General features: G+C 37.8%; 1 protein-coding gene across 1 annotated transcript in view; it reads left to right on the top strand.

Moving 5' to 3' along the window:
- The first annotated feature begins 15,244 nt into the window (after positions 1 to 15,244).
- Positions 15,245 to 18,695, top strand: part of UGT8 (UDP glycosyltransferase 8) — a 54,839-nt gene continuing 51,388 nt past the window's right edge. Inside the window, exon 1 of the mRNA XM_088020000.1 lies at positions 15,245 to 16,066. Within this exon, the coding sequence (XP_087876126.1) occupies positions 15,245 to 16,066 (822 nt within the window). The remainder of the gene's footprint in view (positions 16,067 to 18,695) is intronic.

Raw genomic sequence — 18,695 nt, 5'->3', positions numbered from 1 at the left:
GTTTTTTGTTCTAAAAGGTGTTTAAGACCTCCCTTGGCAATTTATTTTGTGACTCTTAATAATGTTTCTGTGGGATAATGTTAAAAATCCACTTAAACTAGTGATATTAATGAAAGGATTTTATTTTACTAATATAAGAGAAACAATCCTGTGATTCCTGGTACATTTCTGCAGCCTTAAGAACGTCATGTAATGATATCTTGAAAAGCTGTTTCCTGGGGCGCCTGTTTGGCTCAATTGGTAGAACATGTGACTCTTGATCTCAGGGTTTTGAGTTCAAGCCCCACTTTGGGTGTAGAGATTACTTTAAAAAATTATAATAAAATCTTAAAAAAAAAGCTCTTTCCCCACATCATGTGAATTTGTCTTGTTGTGGGAGAAGATGAAAATTTGATCTGTATCTCCTCCACATTCACTGTGGTATTCCACGAATTAGAATCCCAATAAAGCAGAATTATAAAAAGTCCTAATGAAACATTTTAAAACAGTAACCAAACATCAGTTTTCTTTTAAGAAAGCATATACCTATAAGAGCTTAAAGTCTCATGCAATCTCATTTATGAAACTTTTTCCATTTGCTTAAAGATGAGATCAGAATAAAAACAAAGAATTTCCTTATTGTTTGTTGAATGTTGATCACATGATGCAGTTGCATGGAGATAACTGTACCAGGCTAAAAGAAACCCACACTTATTCCTGTATGATATATGTATGTATGAGTGTATATATATATATATATATATATATATATATGTATATATATATGTATTTTAAAACTCGGTATGTGATAGGGGCACCTGGGTGGCTCAGTTGGTTAAGCATCTGCCTTGGGCTCAGGTCATGATCCCGGGTCCTGGGATCGAGCCCCATGTCAGGCTCCCTGGTCAGCGGGGAGCCTGCTTCTCCCTCTCCTCCCCGCTTGTGCTCTCTCTCACTCTCTCTGTTTCTCTCTCTCAAATAAATAAATAAAATCTTTTAAAAAGACTGGGTATGTGATAAAGATCAAAAATGTCTTAATGCCACTGTTTTTTTTGATTAAAAAAGAAAATTGCATTTTTTTAAATTATAAACTTTTATCTCTATCTGTGATTCTGGAAATGGGGCCTGAACCAGCAGCATCAGCATCACCTGGGAATTTGTTAGAAATGCAAATTTTGGGGCCCATCCCAGATCTCTAGAATCTGAAACTGGGAGGATACCACCAACTAGCTCTCCAGGTGGTTTTGATGCACACTGAAGTTGGAGAACCACTGATCTCTGATTCTAGATATAATCAATTCAGTTTTTCCATGCGATGAAAACATTTCTGATCATTTTAGGGACAAAGGAAAATTAGGTTTCGATTTCAAAATACTTTCCTGTTAATACTTTCCTACACACACACACACACACACACACACACACACACACACACTCTGCTCCTTAGTTTATTAAAAACAACAACCAACATGGGTTGGATTAGTTGTTTACTTTTGTGTGTTTTACTACGACTTTGTGTAAGTGCAGCCCAGTGGTTCTCAGTATTGTAATTACTTGGAGGGCGTTATAAAAAAGCAAAAGCAAAAAAAAAAAAAAAAAAAGCTAAGACCAAAGTCTTATCCCCAGAAATTCTGATTTAATTGATAAGCTAGGGGTTGGTAGGTTTTTCAGGCATCTCTAGTTCTTACAAGCATCCCAGGTGATTATAATGTATGGTCACAGTTGAGAGCCACTGGAATGTAGCCATATGTTCAAAGATTGGCTCACCTATCACATAACAGTCCCTTAAAAATTATATAGGTAAATTAGGTCCTTCCATTATTATTATTATTTTTTTTAAAGATTTTATTTATTCATTTGAGACACAGAGATACAGAGAGAGAGAGCATGAGCAGGGAGAGAGGCAGAGGGAGAAGGAGAAGCAGGCTTCCCGCTGAGCCAGGAGCCCGATGTGGGACTCGATCATGGGATCATGACCTGAGCCAAGGCAGACTCTTAACCATCTGAGCCACCCAGGCGCCCCGGGTCCTTCCATTATTTTAAGCGAATTATCTTTGGTGTATGTGCGATTAGAAAATAATTTGTTTTCCAGTAGGTTACTGTAGTGTTGACTGGTTGACCATGTTATTAATAAGGTTTTATCACTCTTAATTCTCCTTCTTGGCTTTACCCTGAATCCCTTCTTATCCAAAGTGCACTCCACATACCTGCATCATCCCATGTCATCAGAGAGTTTACAAGTAAATAATCTGGGCCCACACACAAGACGTACTGAATCAGAATTTGCATTTTAACACTGTCCCTTTGGAAATTTGCCTTCACATTAAAGATTTTTGATAACATAAAGCTTAAAATTGGGGTGAATTAACTTTTTCTCCTTTTTTTTCCCTTAACAGCTATTTATCTGGTCTTGACTACTTTTGTCAACCAAATCATATCAATTTCATTAAACCTATTTTTAAATTTGTTTTTTTCGGTAAGTTTTATAATTGTAAGGGATCTCCAAGACCATCTAATGTCATAGTCTTGCCTGGCAGGAGAAGGAAATTAGGCACAGAAAAATTAAATGACTTGGCCCAAATTACAAAAGCTATTGATTGGGGAATCCATAGATGCATGCCATATATATTATTTTTTCTTGCATTATTGAGACTTCGTTATGGGGTCACTTAAAATGATATTATTTTCATAATATAAACAACTTGAAATGTGAGCTGACTGAAATGACAGTCTTAGGTTACCCAAGTATGACATATATCCAAAAAACCAAAACTTTAAATACACAGTGACATTTCTTTAGATTATCTATCTAGTGTGACACTAATTAAGTTTACTAATACACTAATATTTCAAATTATGTTACAATTTGTGGGGTTAAGTGATAATGAGAAGGTTGAATATATAATATTAAACTGAAAATTGAAAGGTACTGTCATGTCCTTATAAATTACTCAGACTGTCTTCTTGAGATATCATAGGTACTTTATAACAGGACATTAAAAACATATACTTTGTGATTGCTTGCTTGTTTATTCTGAATTCCTCAAGATCTTGAGCTGGGCCTTATGCTTTCTGAGTACCCTGGCACAACTGAGCTTTAACTCTGGTCTTTATGTTTCAGATCCACATGCCCTTTGAATCACTTGTGTTTCTCTTCATGCACATAAAGATTGAGTATTAGATCCTTGTCTTTCAATCTGGTGGTTGAATTGCATCAAAATCTCCAGATGCTTATTAGAAATGCAGATTTTTGTTTTTTTCCCCCCAGACTTCCTAACAGCCTGTGTGATGAAGCTCCCGAATCCGCATTTTTAGTAAGCACCACAGGTGGTTGTTTTGGACAGGAACTTTTGAGGACTATTTCATTAGATAATTAGTTTTTTGTGTGTTTAATATAGTTATATTAAATCACTAGTATTGAGCATTAATTTGATACATACTCTATACAAGGGTACTGACTGGCAATATCTGTTGGTATCCATATCATCCTATTTTTCTTTTCCCTCTTTTGCTTATTTTTATCTTATCTTCTCACCCGATGATGCCGGAGAAGTGCCCAGGAGGGCCAGGCCAGCTCTCACTGATAAGGGAATAGCATTGGGTTTCTCATGACAGCTTCACCGTCTGTACTAGATGCCTGACAAGATACTGGTAGTGTAGAAGAGTGGTAAGTGCAGCTAACTTGGAATGCTACAAGAACAACAAAGGCCAACAAAAACATTCTTTATAGCCTCTCCTTCACAAGGAGGTTTTTGGTGGGCCCCTTGGCGTGTGTCTAAGTCCCAGGTGCAGAATTAAAATTTTTGAATGGTATTGCTACTGGTTTATTCCTTTCAGTATTTTGTGTGTATAAAGAAAGATCTGCCTGTGTGGTACCTTTAGAAATTTACATTAGTCTCATTTTCTTTAAGGTGACATGGCATTGTCAGGAATGTGGTATTAATGATAGAATATTTTCTATTGTGCCTTTTGATTTTGTTATTAGACGCAAAAGCAATATTTAAAAAACGAAAGTGACTGTGTTAGAAATTGTGACTAAAAGCTTTTGACAAGTAGCTTTGGATGAATTTACTATTATTAATTTTTTTAATGTGTGAAATGGAATCCAATGTCTTCCTTTGCATTTAGCATATTCCAGTTGTATTTCTGTAGTTAAGTCACACACTTCCATACAAATACGGAAGTATCTGTGATTTTCCTGAATGACTCAAAACCATGAATGTGGGAAAGTGGTTGACTGCCAGCCTCCCGTCCCCAGTCAGGGTGTTCCCATTTCACAGCCAGATTTTAGGGGACTCCTGCCTTTCAGCGCTTTACTTGCAAGACAGTCCTAATTAACTTCAGAGCACAAGCTTTTGCCTGCTTATGAAACTAAATGCGTAAGCCTGGGCTGTTGACCAGTTCTCTAGCAATAAAGCAGAGTTTCCCCCCAGTCTGCCCACAACGTTTTTTTTTGTTTTGTTTTGTTTTTTCCAGCTTTATTTTCTTCACGTCATGGGATGAAAGTGGGATACGGTTGAGGATATGAACCTCTGCAGTATACTAGATGCTAGATCTTGCTCAGGTTCTCCTCAATCGTCTTCTCCTCGTCTGGGAAATGGGAACAACTCTTTTTCCTTGGCGTGGAGTCTCCATGTGAAATGAGATCATGCTCATAAAGCCTATAAGGCAGGGAAAGTGCAGAATACATAGTTCAGCTCTTTTTAAGATCCGCTGTTTATCGATGGTTTTATGTTAGGATATAAGGCGCGAGCTCGAGGGCGACCAGCTTGTTCCGGTTTGCCCAGATAACAACACTGGAAGGTCCACACCCCGATAATCCCCTCCGTTCCGGGCAAGACAGGTTGGCCAGTCACCCCAGTGCTGCACACAGAGACTCAAAATAACGGTAAAAGCAGAGAGAAAAAAACCAAACAAACAGTAAAAGTACAGAAAAAAAGTAGTTCAGTGGCTTTGAAAAAAGTAGTTGCGTTGCTTCACGGAGAATGCTCGTCACCGGCGTGGGCAAGGTGGGGCTGATCATCCGAGTATCTTTGCTGTCGCCGGGTTCCTGCTTTGTACTTCTGCCTGCGGGGTCCAGGATGTTAATCATTACCGTGTTCTCCCTCCGGCCGCCAAGGAGGTGAAAAGTGAAACCTCTAAAGGCATACATTAGAGATCGCACGTATCACTTCTGCTTCTAGCCCGTGTCCGTTCACCAGAACTTAACTTAGAGGGCTCAAACTAGCTCCGGGAGACGCTGGGAAGTGGTTTCAGCCTTCGTGTCGGTGAGCCAAGCTAAAGTAGAGGATTCCATTACTAGAAAAGAGGAGAAAAATATATGCCATTGCTGTCTCTTGTATCCCTACGGTGGCATCCAGCAAACTTCAGCTTCTTGTCCATTCTTTTGTTATTTAATATACAAGCTTTTTTTTTTTTTTGGTCATTTACACATTGAATGTGTAAGAAGTTCATAAATAAGATGCAGAAAGTTCCCTAGACTTAAGGAAAAGCTTAAATGGAATCTGTACTTTGCTATTTTCTTCCTCTAACTGCAATACCCATTACCTTAGAAATTGTCTCTATAATTGAGACGTGTAACTAACTTCAGTGCCTCAGGCAAAAACTTTTGATTTAGAATTTTGTTTAGAGGTAAGGCAATTGTTAAAATTGCATTTCATTCATTTAAGATTAAAGAAAACGATGGCGATGCCTGTAGTCCAGCTGCATATCCAGGTTCAAAATCACAAGTGCAGTCAATTCATTCAGTAAATATTTACTGAGTACTTACTACATAGTTAGCAAAGGGAATAAAATAGTTACCTACTTTTACTAAAATCTCCAACCTTTTGGAGCTTAAATTATGCTAAAGGATACAGAAATTAGTTTTTGTTTTGTTTTGTTTTGCTTTTTAAAATTGAAGTCAAATTAGCGTTCAGTGTCGTATTACTTTTAGGTGTACCATAGTGATTGGACAATTCTACACATTACTCAGTGTTCACAATGTTATTGTTATTACAGTATTATTGACTGTATTCCCTGTGTTCTACATTTCAATTCCATGACTTAATTATTTATAACTGGAAGTTTGTACCTCTTAAACCTTTTTATCTATTTCATCCCCACCACCTTCCCCTTTGGCCACCACCAGTTTGTTCTGTTTTTAAAGTGTGTTTTTTGTTTGTTCATTTGTTTTGTTTTTTAGATTCCTTATATAAGTGAAATTATATGGTGTTTGTCTTTCTCTGACTTGTTTCACTTAGCATAATACCCTCTAGGTCCATCCATGTTGTTGCAAAGGGCAAGATCTCATTCCTTTCTATGGCTGAGTAATACACTGGGCGTGTACACCACATCTTCTTCATCCAGTCGCCTATTGATGGACACTTCGGTGGCTTCTATATTTTGGCTTTTGTAAATAATGCTGCAATAAACATAGGGGTGCATATATCTTTTCAAATTTGTGTTCATTTTCTCTGGATAAATACCCAGTAGTGGAATTATTGGATCCTATGACATTTCTATTTTTAATTTTTTTGAGGAATCTCTGTATTGTTTCACACAGTGCCTTGCACTGATTTACATTTCCATCAACAGGGCACAAGGTTCCCTTTTTCTCCACATCCTCACCAACACTTTTTATCTCTTATCTTTTTGTTACTAGTCTTTCTGACTGGTGTGAGGGGATATCCCACTGTGGTTTTAATTTGCATTTCCTTGATGATTCCTGATGCTGAGCATCTTTTTGTGGGTCTGTAGGTCATCTTTATGTCTTCTTTGGAAAAATGCCTGTTCAGGTCCTTTGCCTATTTTTTGATCAGATTTTTTGGGGTTTTTGGTGTTGAGTTGTAGAAGTTCTTTGTATATTTTGGTTATTAACCCCTTATCGGATATATCATTTGCAAATATCTTCTCCAATTCCCTGGGTTGCCTTTTTATTTTGTTGATGGTTTCCTTTGCTGTGCAAAAGATTTTCATTTTTGTGTAGTTCCGGTAGTTTATTTTTTGCTTTTGTTTCCCTTACCTGAGGAGACATATCTAGAAAAATGTTGCTAAGGCTGATTTCCAAGGGATTACTGTCCATATTTTCTTTTAGGAGTTTTAGGGTTTCAGGTCTCACATTTAGGTCTTTAATTCATTTTGAGTTTATTTTTGTGGATGGTGTAAGTGGTCCAGTTTCATTCTTTTGCATGTGTCTGTAAGTTTTCCCCGTTTCCCAACGCCACTTAACTGAAAAGACTATCTTTTCCCCATTGTGTGTTCTTGCCTCATTTGTTACAGGTTAGACCATGTAGGTGTGGGTTTATTTCTGGACTCTCCTGTTCAATTGATCTGTGTGTCTATTTTTGTGCTGGTACCATAGAGTTTTGATTACCATGGCTTTTTGTATGTCTTGAAATCGAGATTGTGATACCTTCAACTTTGTTCTTCTTTCTCAGGATAGCTTTGGCTATTTGGGTCTGTTGTGGTTCCATACAAATTTTAAGATTATTTGTTCTAGTTCTATGAGAAATGCTGTTGGCAATTATTTAAAAGCACTAGTAATGATTCCTAATTAGTCTTTACTTCGATGGATTTGATATTTATTTTTCATTTTACTGGATGGTATTTTCCTAGGCTTACTTATAAAAGGTGCTTTGAAGAGAGGTGAAATTATTCTAATAGTATTTCATGTAGTACCAAGGTTGACCTCTGGTGGTAGTTATGATTGATAGATTTTTTCATGTTATTGCAGTCCTCATAATACTCAGTGCCAGGGAAACTTAAAAGTCCTGAGAATTTTAGCTGTTCAGTTTACCAGACTACATAATCTGCTTTGAGGACTAAATAATTCACTTCGTTTTTCTAAATAGCTCAGTTCACCACATACAGACATGATTTTAAATTTCCCAATAGGTTTTATTTTGTTTTTCCTTTAATGCAAAAACACCCTGATCAATTCTTGTTTAAAATGATAGTCTATTTTTTTTTTTTTTGAGTTTTTACTCAATACCAGTTAGTTAACATACATGTAATATTAGCTTCAGGTGCACAATATAGTGATTCACCATTTCCACACATCACCTGGTGCTCATTCACAAGCGCTCTCCTTAATCCCCATCCCCTAGGTCTCCTCTCCCCCCACCCCCCCACCTCCCCTCCGGTAACCATCAGTTTGTTCTCTGTAGTTAAGAGTCTGTTTCTTGGTTGGTCTTCTCTCTTTCTCTTTTTTCCGCCCTGCTTTGCTCCTGAACTGCTGAGCTGCTGGGCTGGTAGACTGTCAAAAGTTAAATTGTTTCCTGTAGTTTAGGTGTTTGTTTGCCATTTTTTTTTTCCTATATAGTTCATCCTCATGTATGCTTTACAGCTCCGCGTTATTCATAATTTAACCTCAAATAGTAAAAACCAGAGGAAGGATTCTTTCATGTGGTAGCCAGTGGTGATTCTCTAGTGTTTGTTGTTGTTTTTTGTTTTTTTAATAAGTAGATGGAAATAGCATTTTAAAGTAAGGTTTCTAGAGGCCTAGAAAGGTAGGTGTTAAAATCTGGTATTTTAGACTCCTGTTTGAGAAAATGGGAAAAATAAGGGATTCAAGAAGTCTATTTTTTTTAATCTTTAAAAAATCTCAGTAGTATAGAGGTGCCTGGGTGGCAAAGTTGGTTAAGCATCCACATTTGGCTCTGTGCTGAGCAGAGTCTACTTAAGTAAAGACTCCCTCTCCTTTTCCCTCTGACCCTCCCCCAGCTCTCTCTCTCTCACTCTGTGAAATAAATAAATAAATCTCAGTAGTAAGAAGATGTGGGGTGTGTAAGAAGAAGATGGAATATTATGCACCCACCAAAGGGAGTGAAATCTTGCCATTTGCAACGACGTGGATGGAACTAGAGGGTATTATGCTAAGTGAAATAAGTCAATCAGAGAAAGATGATTATCATATGATCTCACTGATATGTGGAATTTGAGAAATAAGGCAGAGGCTCATAGGGGAAGAGAGGAAAAAATGAAACAAGACGAAACCAGAGAGGGCGACAAACCATAAGAGACTCTTAATCTCAGGAAACAAACTGAAGGTTGCTGGAGTGGAGGGGGGTGGGGGGGATGGGGTGGCTGGGTGATGGACATTGGGGAGGGTATGTGCTATGGTGAGTGCTGTGAATTGTGTAAGACTGATGAATCACAGACCTGTACCCCTGAAACAAATAATACATTATATGTTAATTAAAAAAAAGTGAGGTAAAAAAATAATCTCAGTAGTATATTGGGATGTTCTGTTGTCCATTTCAGCTGAAGTGAACCATTGAGGCTTAGGAGCAGGAACAATATAGCTAATCTATTTTTTTCTGGTATTCTAAGGGTTTGGCTTTAGAGGGATCACTTTTGCAAATGAGTGTTTTGAATACGCAGCAGTCAAGTAAAGCACTGATATCCTTGCTGAACTAATTTGCACTTAAATGTTGACTGGCTTCCCTTTGGTGAGAGGTGGGCACTCTTACTAAAATTGGCCCTGTTTCTTGTCTTGCATGCAAGCAGAGAAATAATTTTTAACCTAAAGAAGAAAGGGTGGGCTGATATGCAACATGAAATTGTTTAGAATCTTGGAATTCTGGGTTTTCTTCCATCTTGTGACGGTGGAGTACCGTCAAGTAGTAGTAGCATCTCAGAACCAAGAGAGAATTTGGAGGAGAAAGGGGAGCATTAGTGTCTAGTGTTGGAGAGAAGTCCAGTGAGATAAGTGTTGGGGGAAAAGGGCATTTGTTTGAATATTATGAGGTATTTAGTGCCCTTAACATTGAGTGTTTGGGCAGAGTGGTGGTGGAGACAATGCCAGGCTGGAACCATTAGGGGAGTAAGTGGAAGCCAGCAAGTAGACATGGATATTTTAAGACATTTGATTCCAGGAGTGGGAGTGGAAGTAAAGTTCCAGCGAAAGGGGCATGGCAATGGAATGAGTGTGTTATAAATATTACGTATTTTGGGTAGAAAACTTCAAAAACCTGGAAATACAAAAGTAGGAAGAGAAAAAATCCCTCAATTGGAAAAATCCAAATTTACTATCGATAAGTTTGTTACTTACTTTGTGAGTAGGCATCATCATTTTATGTATGTATATGATATATATAATTTGGTTTCTTTTATGTTATGAGCATTTTCTCATGTTAAAAATGTTTAAAACATAGTTTTAATGGTTCTGTAATACTCCATTGTAAAATGTACCACGATGCAATTAATCCTGTATTGCTGGATTCCTTGTGGTTTCTGGCTGTTGGCTGTTACGAGCGAATACAGGAACATCTTTGTGCATACATGTTGGTATTTCTGATTTAGAGTAGTTACAGAAACGTAAAATGATGTGCCAGTTGTTTTCCAAAGCATTTGCACCAATTTACATTTTCACCACCTGCCTAAAACTGCGTTACCATTAAAATGATGTTGCTAATTTTATGAAAGAAAAGTCTAGTTTGTTTTGTTCAGTCATTCAGCAGCCTTAAGCTCCTTGCCTCTAACTGGGAGGTTGGGTTCAAACCATGTGTATGGACGCAGCATGTCCGGGGAGCAGCGCTTTCTGTAGGGTGCTCAGAGGAGGAGCCAGTCTCCACCTCCCGCCTGCCAGCAGTAGGAGGCTTTTACCCTGAGTGCTCAGTTCTGATCCCTCTTCAGGCAGCTCATCTCTGTATCTAGAGAACTGATGTGCGTTTGGGGAGTAAATGCAGCCGCCTCTGCTTTGCCCCCATAGGAGTGAAGGGAAGATGTAATAGATGGGGAAAACTGCCTTAGCTCCCCTTTTTTCCTTGATTTCTTGCTCCACCCACTACTCTTGCTCCCGGGCTTGTCCACTTAAGCGCGCAGCCATTCTGGAAGCAGTTTTCACCTCTGCTAATAGGATCCTCTTCTGTGTGTTCTGGTCAGGACTTCCTCATACTTATTGTTCGTTGTCTAGAAAGTTGTCAAAAATCCATTACACTGATGACTGTAGCCCAGCCCACACCTCATTACCTCGTACCAATTCTCAGAGATAATTAGGTATTCCCGTTTTCTGCTTTCCTATCATTTCTGAAGAAGCATTAGGGAGAAAGGAGTAGAGACATTTGAGTTCAGTCAGTCATCTTGGACTGGAAACGTCCGCCCCAGATGTTTTAAACATTCCGAAAAGATTTTATGATTATATAGTCAAATGTAATAATATCTGCAGTGAAGATTTCTTTCTTTGCTTTATGCTCAGATTGTTTTTTTTCTCTTTCCAGAGATCATTTAAAGCTCAACACTTTTATTGGCTGTATTTAAAAAAAAATTAACACTGTTCTATCTGATTTACTTGGGGGAAAGTCTAGGGTAAAAAATTCAGTGATTTTGTTTCTCAAATATAAAGCCAATTTTTAACACTCCATTTCAAGTAAGTTATTCCTTCCTCATCTACTTGTGCTCCCTTCATCTCATGTTATGTTCATATTTATTCAAGGAATTCTTATAGGCTACCTACTCTGATCCATTTATTTGAAGTAGGATTCTTGGACTAAATCCATAGTGTTTTAATTATTTTTAAAAATATGCTTTAATATTTACCTTGCTGTCCCAAGGCTTTACTGTTTCTTTTTAAAAAGTGTATTCTCTCTTCTTGCATATTCTAACAAGTGAACATGAGTATAATTTGGTCAAATTCCAAACCAAACAAAATGAAATCTCTAGTGGGATTTCACGGGGCATTTATTCAGTCTATTTATAATATGGGAAGGATTGACTTTTATCAAATACCGTCTTTCATTAAAATAATAGAGTATTTCTATACACTTAGTATTATTTCTATGTGTATGCCTTTAGGGAAAGGCTTGCCATACTTAGTATAGCAAACAAATATTCTTTTTAGTTCATTTTAAAGGTACTTTATGTACTTTTTTGTTATTGTAAATGAGATACTTTGATCACATATTATTCAAAAACAATACTTATTATTTTTATCAAGAGAAGAATAACATATGTCCATTATAGAAAATGTTAAATTAAAATCCCTTGTAACTTACACTATTATATACATATTATAAGGAATATGCATTTCACTTAGTAATATGCATTTAAGTTTCTTCCCTGTCTTTTAATGGTTTGATAGGTCATTTTCTTTTTAGCACTGAGTAATACTCCGTTCCAGTTATCTGTCCATTTTCCTACTGGAGGACATCTTGGTTGCTTCCAAGTTTTCGCAATTATGAAGAAAGCTGCTAGGCACATCCATGTACAGGCTTTTGTGTGCACATAAGTTTCAGCTCTTTTGGGTAAATACCAAGGAGTACAATTGCTGGAGCATATGTTAAGAGTATATTTAGTTTTGTAAGAAACCGCCAACCTGTCTTCCAAAGTGGCTGTACCATTTTACATTCCCACTAGCAATGAATGAGAATTCCTGTTGCTCCGTATTCTCTCCAGCATTTGGCATCGTCAGTGTTCTGGATTTTGGCCATTCTGATGGGTGTGTAGTGGTATTCCATTGTAATTTTAATTTGCATTTCCCTGATGACACCTGATGTGGAGCATCTTCTCATATGCTCATTTGCCATCTGTATATTTTCTTTATGAGTTGCTTATTAAGGTCTTCGGACCTTTTTAAAATCAGGTTGGTTACTTTCTTATTGTTGAATTTTAAGAGTTCTTTGTGTATTTTGGATAGCAGTCCTTTATCAGATGTGTTTTTCGCAAATATTTTCTCCCAGTCTGTGGCTTGTCTTCTCATTCTCTTGACATTATCTTTCTCAGAGCAGAAGTTTTTAATATTAATGAACTCCAGCTTATCAGTAGACATACTCTGATAAGTCTTGACTAGCAAGAATCTTACCATTTGTTGGTAATTGTGTTAGTCATTCTGTTATCCACCACAGTGATGTGTATGAGATTAAAGTGCTATTGTAGTCCTTCATAATTAGTCTTGTATTTAAACAACAGAATAACACTTGTACAAATGATGTTTCTTTGTTGGTAATCAGTATTTTTTTCATGAAGATCTAGTAAACATTATTTTTAGAAGGTATTTTGTCACACAGATAGTGATATGTTTGCATAGTTACTTTTGGAATCTATATATACAGAATGTATGCACTTTTTCTGACCTTATATTAGTACTGTAGCCACTAGTACTAAATTAATTTAGCCGCATGTTAAAATTTAAAATTCAGTTCCTCAGTCACACCAGCTACACTTCAGCTCCTCAATATTGGATAGTGGGGATATAAAACATTTTTATATTCACAGAAAGTTCTATTGCACAGTGCTCTTCTTGAACATAAGCAGTTGTGCATTAAAAAAACAACAGTTTTCTGTGATTTTTTTTTTTACTTCGTAGTAACTACTGAAATAAAATACTAAAATAAAAAAGGAAGAATAGAATAAAAAACTCAGTGAAAGGATTTGTTTCCCTACTGTTGGTTTTGTGTCTTAGTTATTTATGATAGATAAAGCAATGGTTTTAACTGTAGCTGAATGAACTGTGCCTTCACTGCTCAGCTAGATGCAAAACACAGTGGGCGGAGCAGTTCCTGCGACTGGTCCATCAACCTGTCTGTCTTTGTGGGCATGCAAACAGTGACAGGTAGTATTAATCACAGCAGCAGACTCTAGCTTCTGCAATAACTGTATTTGCATAAATCTCATCCCTAGAATTAAGAACATGTCTACTGAGAATCCCTAATTTTTAATTCCTTGGAATTGGGAGGCTGCACCAGAGAGACACAATAGAGAGACAGTACAGTAGAATAAAGGCCCGGAAAATTTCCTCCAAGATTGGCTATTTAATTTTTTTTCTTTATTGACCTTATAATTATAGAATAAACTTTACTTGATTGCTATAGAAATAGTGTTTTCTCCAAATTTATTTTTTTAAAGCCTTCATTTAATTCAAACAACATTTAACATAGGCTATTACATGCTTATAATGTGCTTTACTTCTATTTATTCTTAATGGTATAGTGTCAGCTCAATTAGAAATAGTTTGAAAATTCCCTTGGAATGAGAGAGGGAAAAGGCATCTGGAAATATAACGCATTTCATAGTTCAATCTTGATATTAGAAGAATCTATCATTTGCCTGCTATTGATTTCTTTTTGTTTTTTTAGGTTGCTTGCAGTATTTGAATGTTGAGAAGGTATAGTTGCTAAAACTGCATTTAGATGGTGGGAATTTGTACGAGTAGGGTGGCTAATATGTGATAATGAGTAAACATGGGTGTTGATTTGGTCAGGTGTAAATCTTATTTTAAGTTGTTCCTTCAAGTAAAAAGATCCAGTTTGCACGGGTAGCTATTGTTTAGATCTTTTCTCTACTTGGATGCTAATTTAGAATCTAAGTAAAACTCTACTGAGTAAGGTAGGGGGAGTTGGCACACTTCATAGCCCCCACAGGTAGGGCACATATTTCTAAAAAATGACAGAGGACAACTCTAAATATTGTACCTAATCTCCTACCATGAAAGGGTAGGAGAAGTGGTAGGTGTCACGTGTACAGCCATCATCTAACTTACCCTTTGCACCTGAGTTACAGATACAACACAAAGGAGGTGTGGTCTGGGATATATTCATTCATCATCACTTCTTCCATAAGCATTTACAGAGATCCGGTTAACTCTCTTGAATTTTTCTATTAAAAGTTTCTCATGTAATGCCCTGAAACAAATTGGCAAATTGATAGCGAGATTACGTAAATAGAGACTGCCAGGATATATAAGGGTATTTAGGTAAAAGGGAAATTCACATTAAAGATAAATTTTTCCTGTAGAAAAATGTCTTTTCTATAGAACCGTTACTTGAAAGGACTATCTTTTATTTTTTAAAACTTAACCTTTCTTTGGTATGCTGTGGTCGTAATTGGAAATGTAACTGCCGTGATAAAATGATTTAGAAAGAGATATACATGCTGATGCACCCAGAAATCAAAAATCTTGGCTCTTCTTCCTGGGATTAACATTGATGTTCAGTTAAAAGTTTTCATAGATAACTCATAGCGATTATGCAAAGAAGAGAGATCTTTGGACATTCCATGTTACAGAAGTTTTATTTCAGATTTTCAAGAATCTAGTTCTCTATTATTGATGCAGTGTGTGCTCTGAAATGGATACATTTTAAATATATTTAGTTTCTGTCCGCTTTGCTGTCAGTTCGATACTCTAAAAAATTATCTTTCAAAAATAGGTAATTAGAACAAATATCAGGATACTTTTACACTGACGAAGTATTGGATCATGAGATACTTCGAAAAAAGCCTCTGTGATTGTTTTGAATGCTAAGAATTGTATTTTGTTTTAAGTAGTTTTCCGGTTTTCGTTTCAGCTATGAAGTCTTACACTCCGTATTTCATGCTCCTGTGGAGTGCTGTTGGGATGGCGAAGGCTGCCAAAATCATCATCGTGCCGCCAATTATGTTTGAAAGCCATATGTACATTTTCAAGACACTAGCCTCAGCCTTGCACGAGAGAGGCCACCACACAGTGTTTCTTCTCTCCGAAGGCAGAGACATCGCGCCATCTAATCATTACAGCCTCCAGCGCTACCCAGGGATTTTTAACAGTACCACCTCGGATGCTTTCCTGCAGTCCAAAATGCGGAATATTTTCTCTGGGAGATTGACAGCAATCGAACTGTTTGACATACTGGATCACTATACCAAGAACTGTGATATGATGGTTGGCAACCGTGCCCTGATTCAGGGTTTGAAGAAAGAAAAGTTTGACCTGCTGCTGGTGGACCCTAACGACATGTGTGGATTTGTGATAGCCCATCTGTTAGGGGTTAAATATGCTGTATTTTCAACTGGCCTTTGGTATCCTGCAGAAGTGGGTGCTCCTGCCCCATTAGCTTACGTGCCAGAGTTTAACTCACTCCTCACAGACCACATGAACTTGCTGCAAAGGATGAAAAATACCGGCGTTTACCTCATTTCCAGATTAGGGGTCAGCTTTCTGGTTCTTCCCAAATATGAAAGGATAATGCAGAAGTACAACCTGCTGCCAGAGAAGTCAATGTACGACTTGGTCCATGGGTCTAGTCTGTGGATGCTGTGTACAGATGTGGCACTGGAGTTTCCGAGACCCACTCTGCCTAATGTTGTGTACGTAGGAGGAATCCTCACCAAACCGGCCAGCCCACTACCAGAAGTAAGGTTTGCTGAACTCCTTGGTAGTAATCTTTTCTAAATATGAAGGTCAATTTGTCAGCTTTGATTTTTGGAAGAGATGGGATTGGTTATTGTTGGCTAACAAGTGCTACTCTCAAAAGTAGCTAAGGCTACCTAGAGCCTACTCTGAGGTCCCTTCCCTTGAGGATGCGCCATTCCCTTGGAGCACGTTCCTGCTTTGAAGGAGCGTTTCTACGATGCTCAGAGGCCATTCTGCCATATGGTCAATAGACGAGCTGGGAGATAGACTTTTGATTAAGTAATAACTGTAGTATGTGAGGAGAATGTAGTTAGCTTGCTTTAATGAGCGTAAGTGGTTTTGCTTTTAATTAAACCCAGAGTTCGCTCTGTTTTCTCCCAGATAGCACAATCATCGACCAGTCTCCATGGCTAGATCAGGTTCAGTGAAGTCAAATAAACAGAAACCATGTGAAGAGAGGTTCTTCTTTCAGCAGTCATAGCCACTAAAAAGCTTATGTCCAACAATGAAAATGAGGTAGTCACTTCTGTCAAACTCAGGAGCCAGCTAATTTTTAGTAAGCAGCTGTAACTGTTTTAAAGAAACCCCATTGCGATTCCATTTCAAAGATGGAATTGATTGCACTTTAACAAAACCCTGTCTCCTAAGTCAGACCTAAATTCTTTTTCTGATTGAGCTGTCAGTGAATCCCTTGTGTTCTCTTCTCCATCCTAGTTTGTTTTGTGTTAGGTAACTCAAACTCGCAGGAGCCAAACTTGAGTATCTGTCGTTGTAGGGTTTTTTTACCTCAGGCTGGCTCTCTGGGTTTGATCTCAACATCTGATGGCATTTACCTGGAAGCAACAAGTTGATCTATGATTTTGCTCTTTATTGAAACTCTTTCTACTCTTGAAAATCTGAAAAGACACACAATAACTCTGCTAAATCTCTGGTCACTACATATAAAAGCATTTGTCAAAGCCTTGTTGAAGAGCAAATCCAGATTTTTTTCATTTAGGCATCTGATAAGGACAGTCACTGGGCAGAATTTTCTCATGGAGAAATAACGTGATTGGAATATGTAGCCTGTAGATTTTTCTAATCCTTTGGAAGTACATTTTATAAGTAATACCTTGATATATTTCACATAACATGAAGAAATAGAGCTTGCCAGATTTGGGGCCCATACCACCCGAGCATTTCATGCCGCCAATGCCAGTGGAGGCTGAGGGCGTAGCTCTCTCTGACTTCAACTGTAAAGGATAGGAACTTATCTCAGCCTTTCTCAGCCATTCCTGAGTTTAGCCAAGCCCATTTCAAATCCTTAAATATTCTCTGCCAGAGTCACCGTGTGATTTATTAACTCCCTTTCCTAAAGGTAGGGAAAATCAGATTGAGAAGGAACTTCTAAAAGACTCATTGATAAGCAAGTCTGTCTTTACTCTGAGTCAGTCAGAATGTTACACAGATCAGCCCCGTTTCTCCAGGTCTCCATTTTTTTCCCAACCAGAGCCCTGCCCTTCTGCCTTGCTCCTTTTGTCTCCCTTCTTTAGCCACCGGATTGAAGAAGGAATGGATGATAAAAGGAATGTTCTGATGAATCTTCAGTCCCTGTACATTTGTGTTGAGTTGCAGCAACTTACACTACATAGCATAAGTACAGAATAATATTTTATATATATTTTTTCTATCCTCTACCCTTCATTAAGATACATAGCATGCGAGAATGCTGCTTTTTTCCCTATAACCCAAGCTTATCTTTCCCCCTATGGGTCCCTCTGCCTGTTAGTTTGACTATTTTATTTTACTTTTAAAGCGCCTTTTGAGTGGGTTTGGAGCCTTATGTAAGGTTATTACCCAAAATGTTTTCTGATTTGCATAATTTCTAGGTTTTTAAAAAAAATATTTATTTATTTGAGAGGGAGAGGATGAGAGCTAGAGGGGGGAGGGTCAGAGGGAGAAGCAGACTCCCCGCTGAGCAAGGAGCCCAGTGTGGGACTCAATCCCGGGACTCGAGGATCATGACCTGAGCTGAAGGCAGTCGCTTAACCAACTGAGCCACCCACGCGCCCTGTACATAATTTCTAGTTTGATATTGGCTTGACTTACCTTGTGGGCTTCCCTGTTCTTTTTTTCCTCTTTCGGCTTTTTGTAATGATTCTTTTGAAAATGTGTGTTTTATTTACAATGACCACTTTGGCTGTGCCGGTGAAGTCACACACGCACAGATACATACAAATATGGCATGTGCACGTGTTTTAAACAGAGATAAGAAAGAGCATGAGGCCAAGCACAGGGTCATGAAATACTCGCTGTCATTTTGTTATTGCCAGAACTCCCTCACGGAGAAGGGTTTTAGGGAGAGTGAGACATTGAGCAGCAGATTCATTACATTAACTACTTGTGAGCTGATCAGGTTATGAGAAGAATAACTCTGAGGAGCAAAACAGTGGCTTTCTATTTTCAGTTTTTATTGATTGGCCTGGAAGCCATTGCTTACTCTTCCATATGGTAATGGAAATAGACCTAGATAAGTCTATTCTTACCTTTGAAAACATCTTAGGTCATATGTGTGAAGGGCCATTTTCATTTCAGTATGCCATTTATAAAGTTTTTCACCAGGAAGTATTTTGAAGGATGAGGTGTCTTA

The sequence above is a fragment of the Eumetopias jubatus genome, unplaced genomic scaffold (genome assembly GCF_037043125.1).
Source record: "Eumetopias jubatus isolate StellerSeaLion01/CBP00866 unplaced genomic scaffold, mEumJub1_p1.0 scaffold_2, whole genome shotgun sequence".
Lineage (NCBI taxonomy): Eukaryota > Metazoa > Chordata > Mammalia > Carnivora > Otariidae > Eumetopias > Eumetopias jubatus.
Note: the sequence above shows the minus strand (reverse complement) of the source record. Positions and strands in the feature narration are given on the sequence as shown.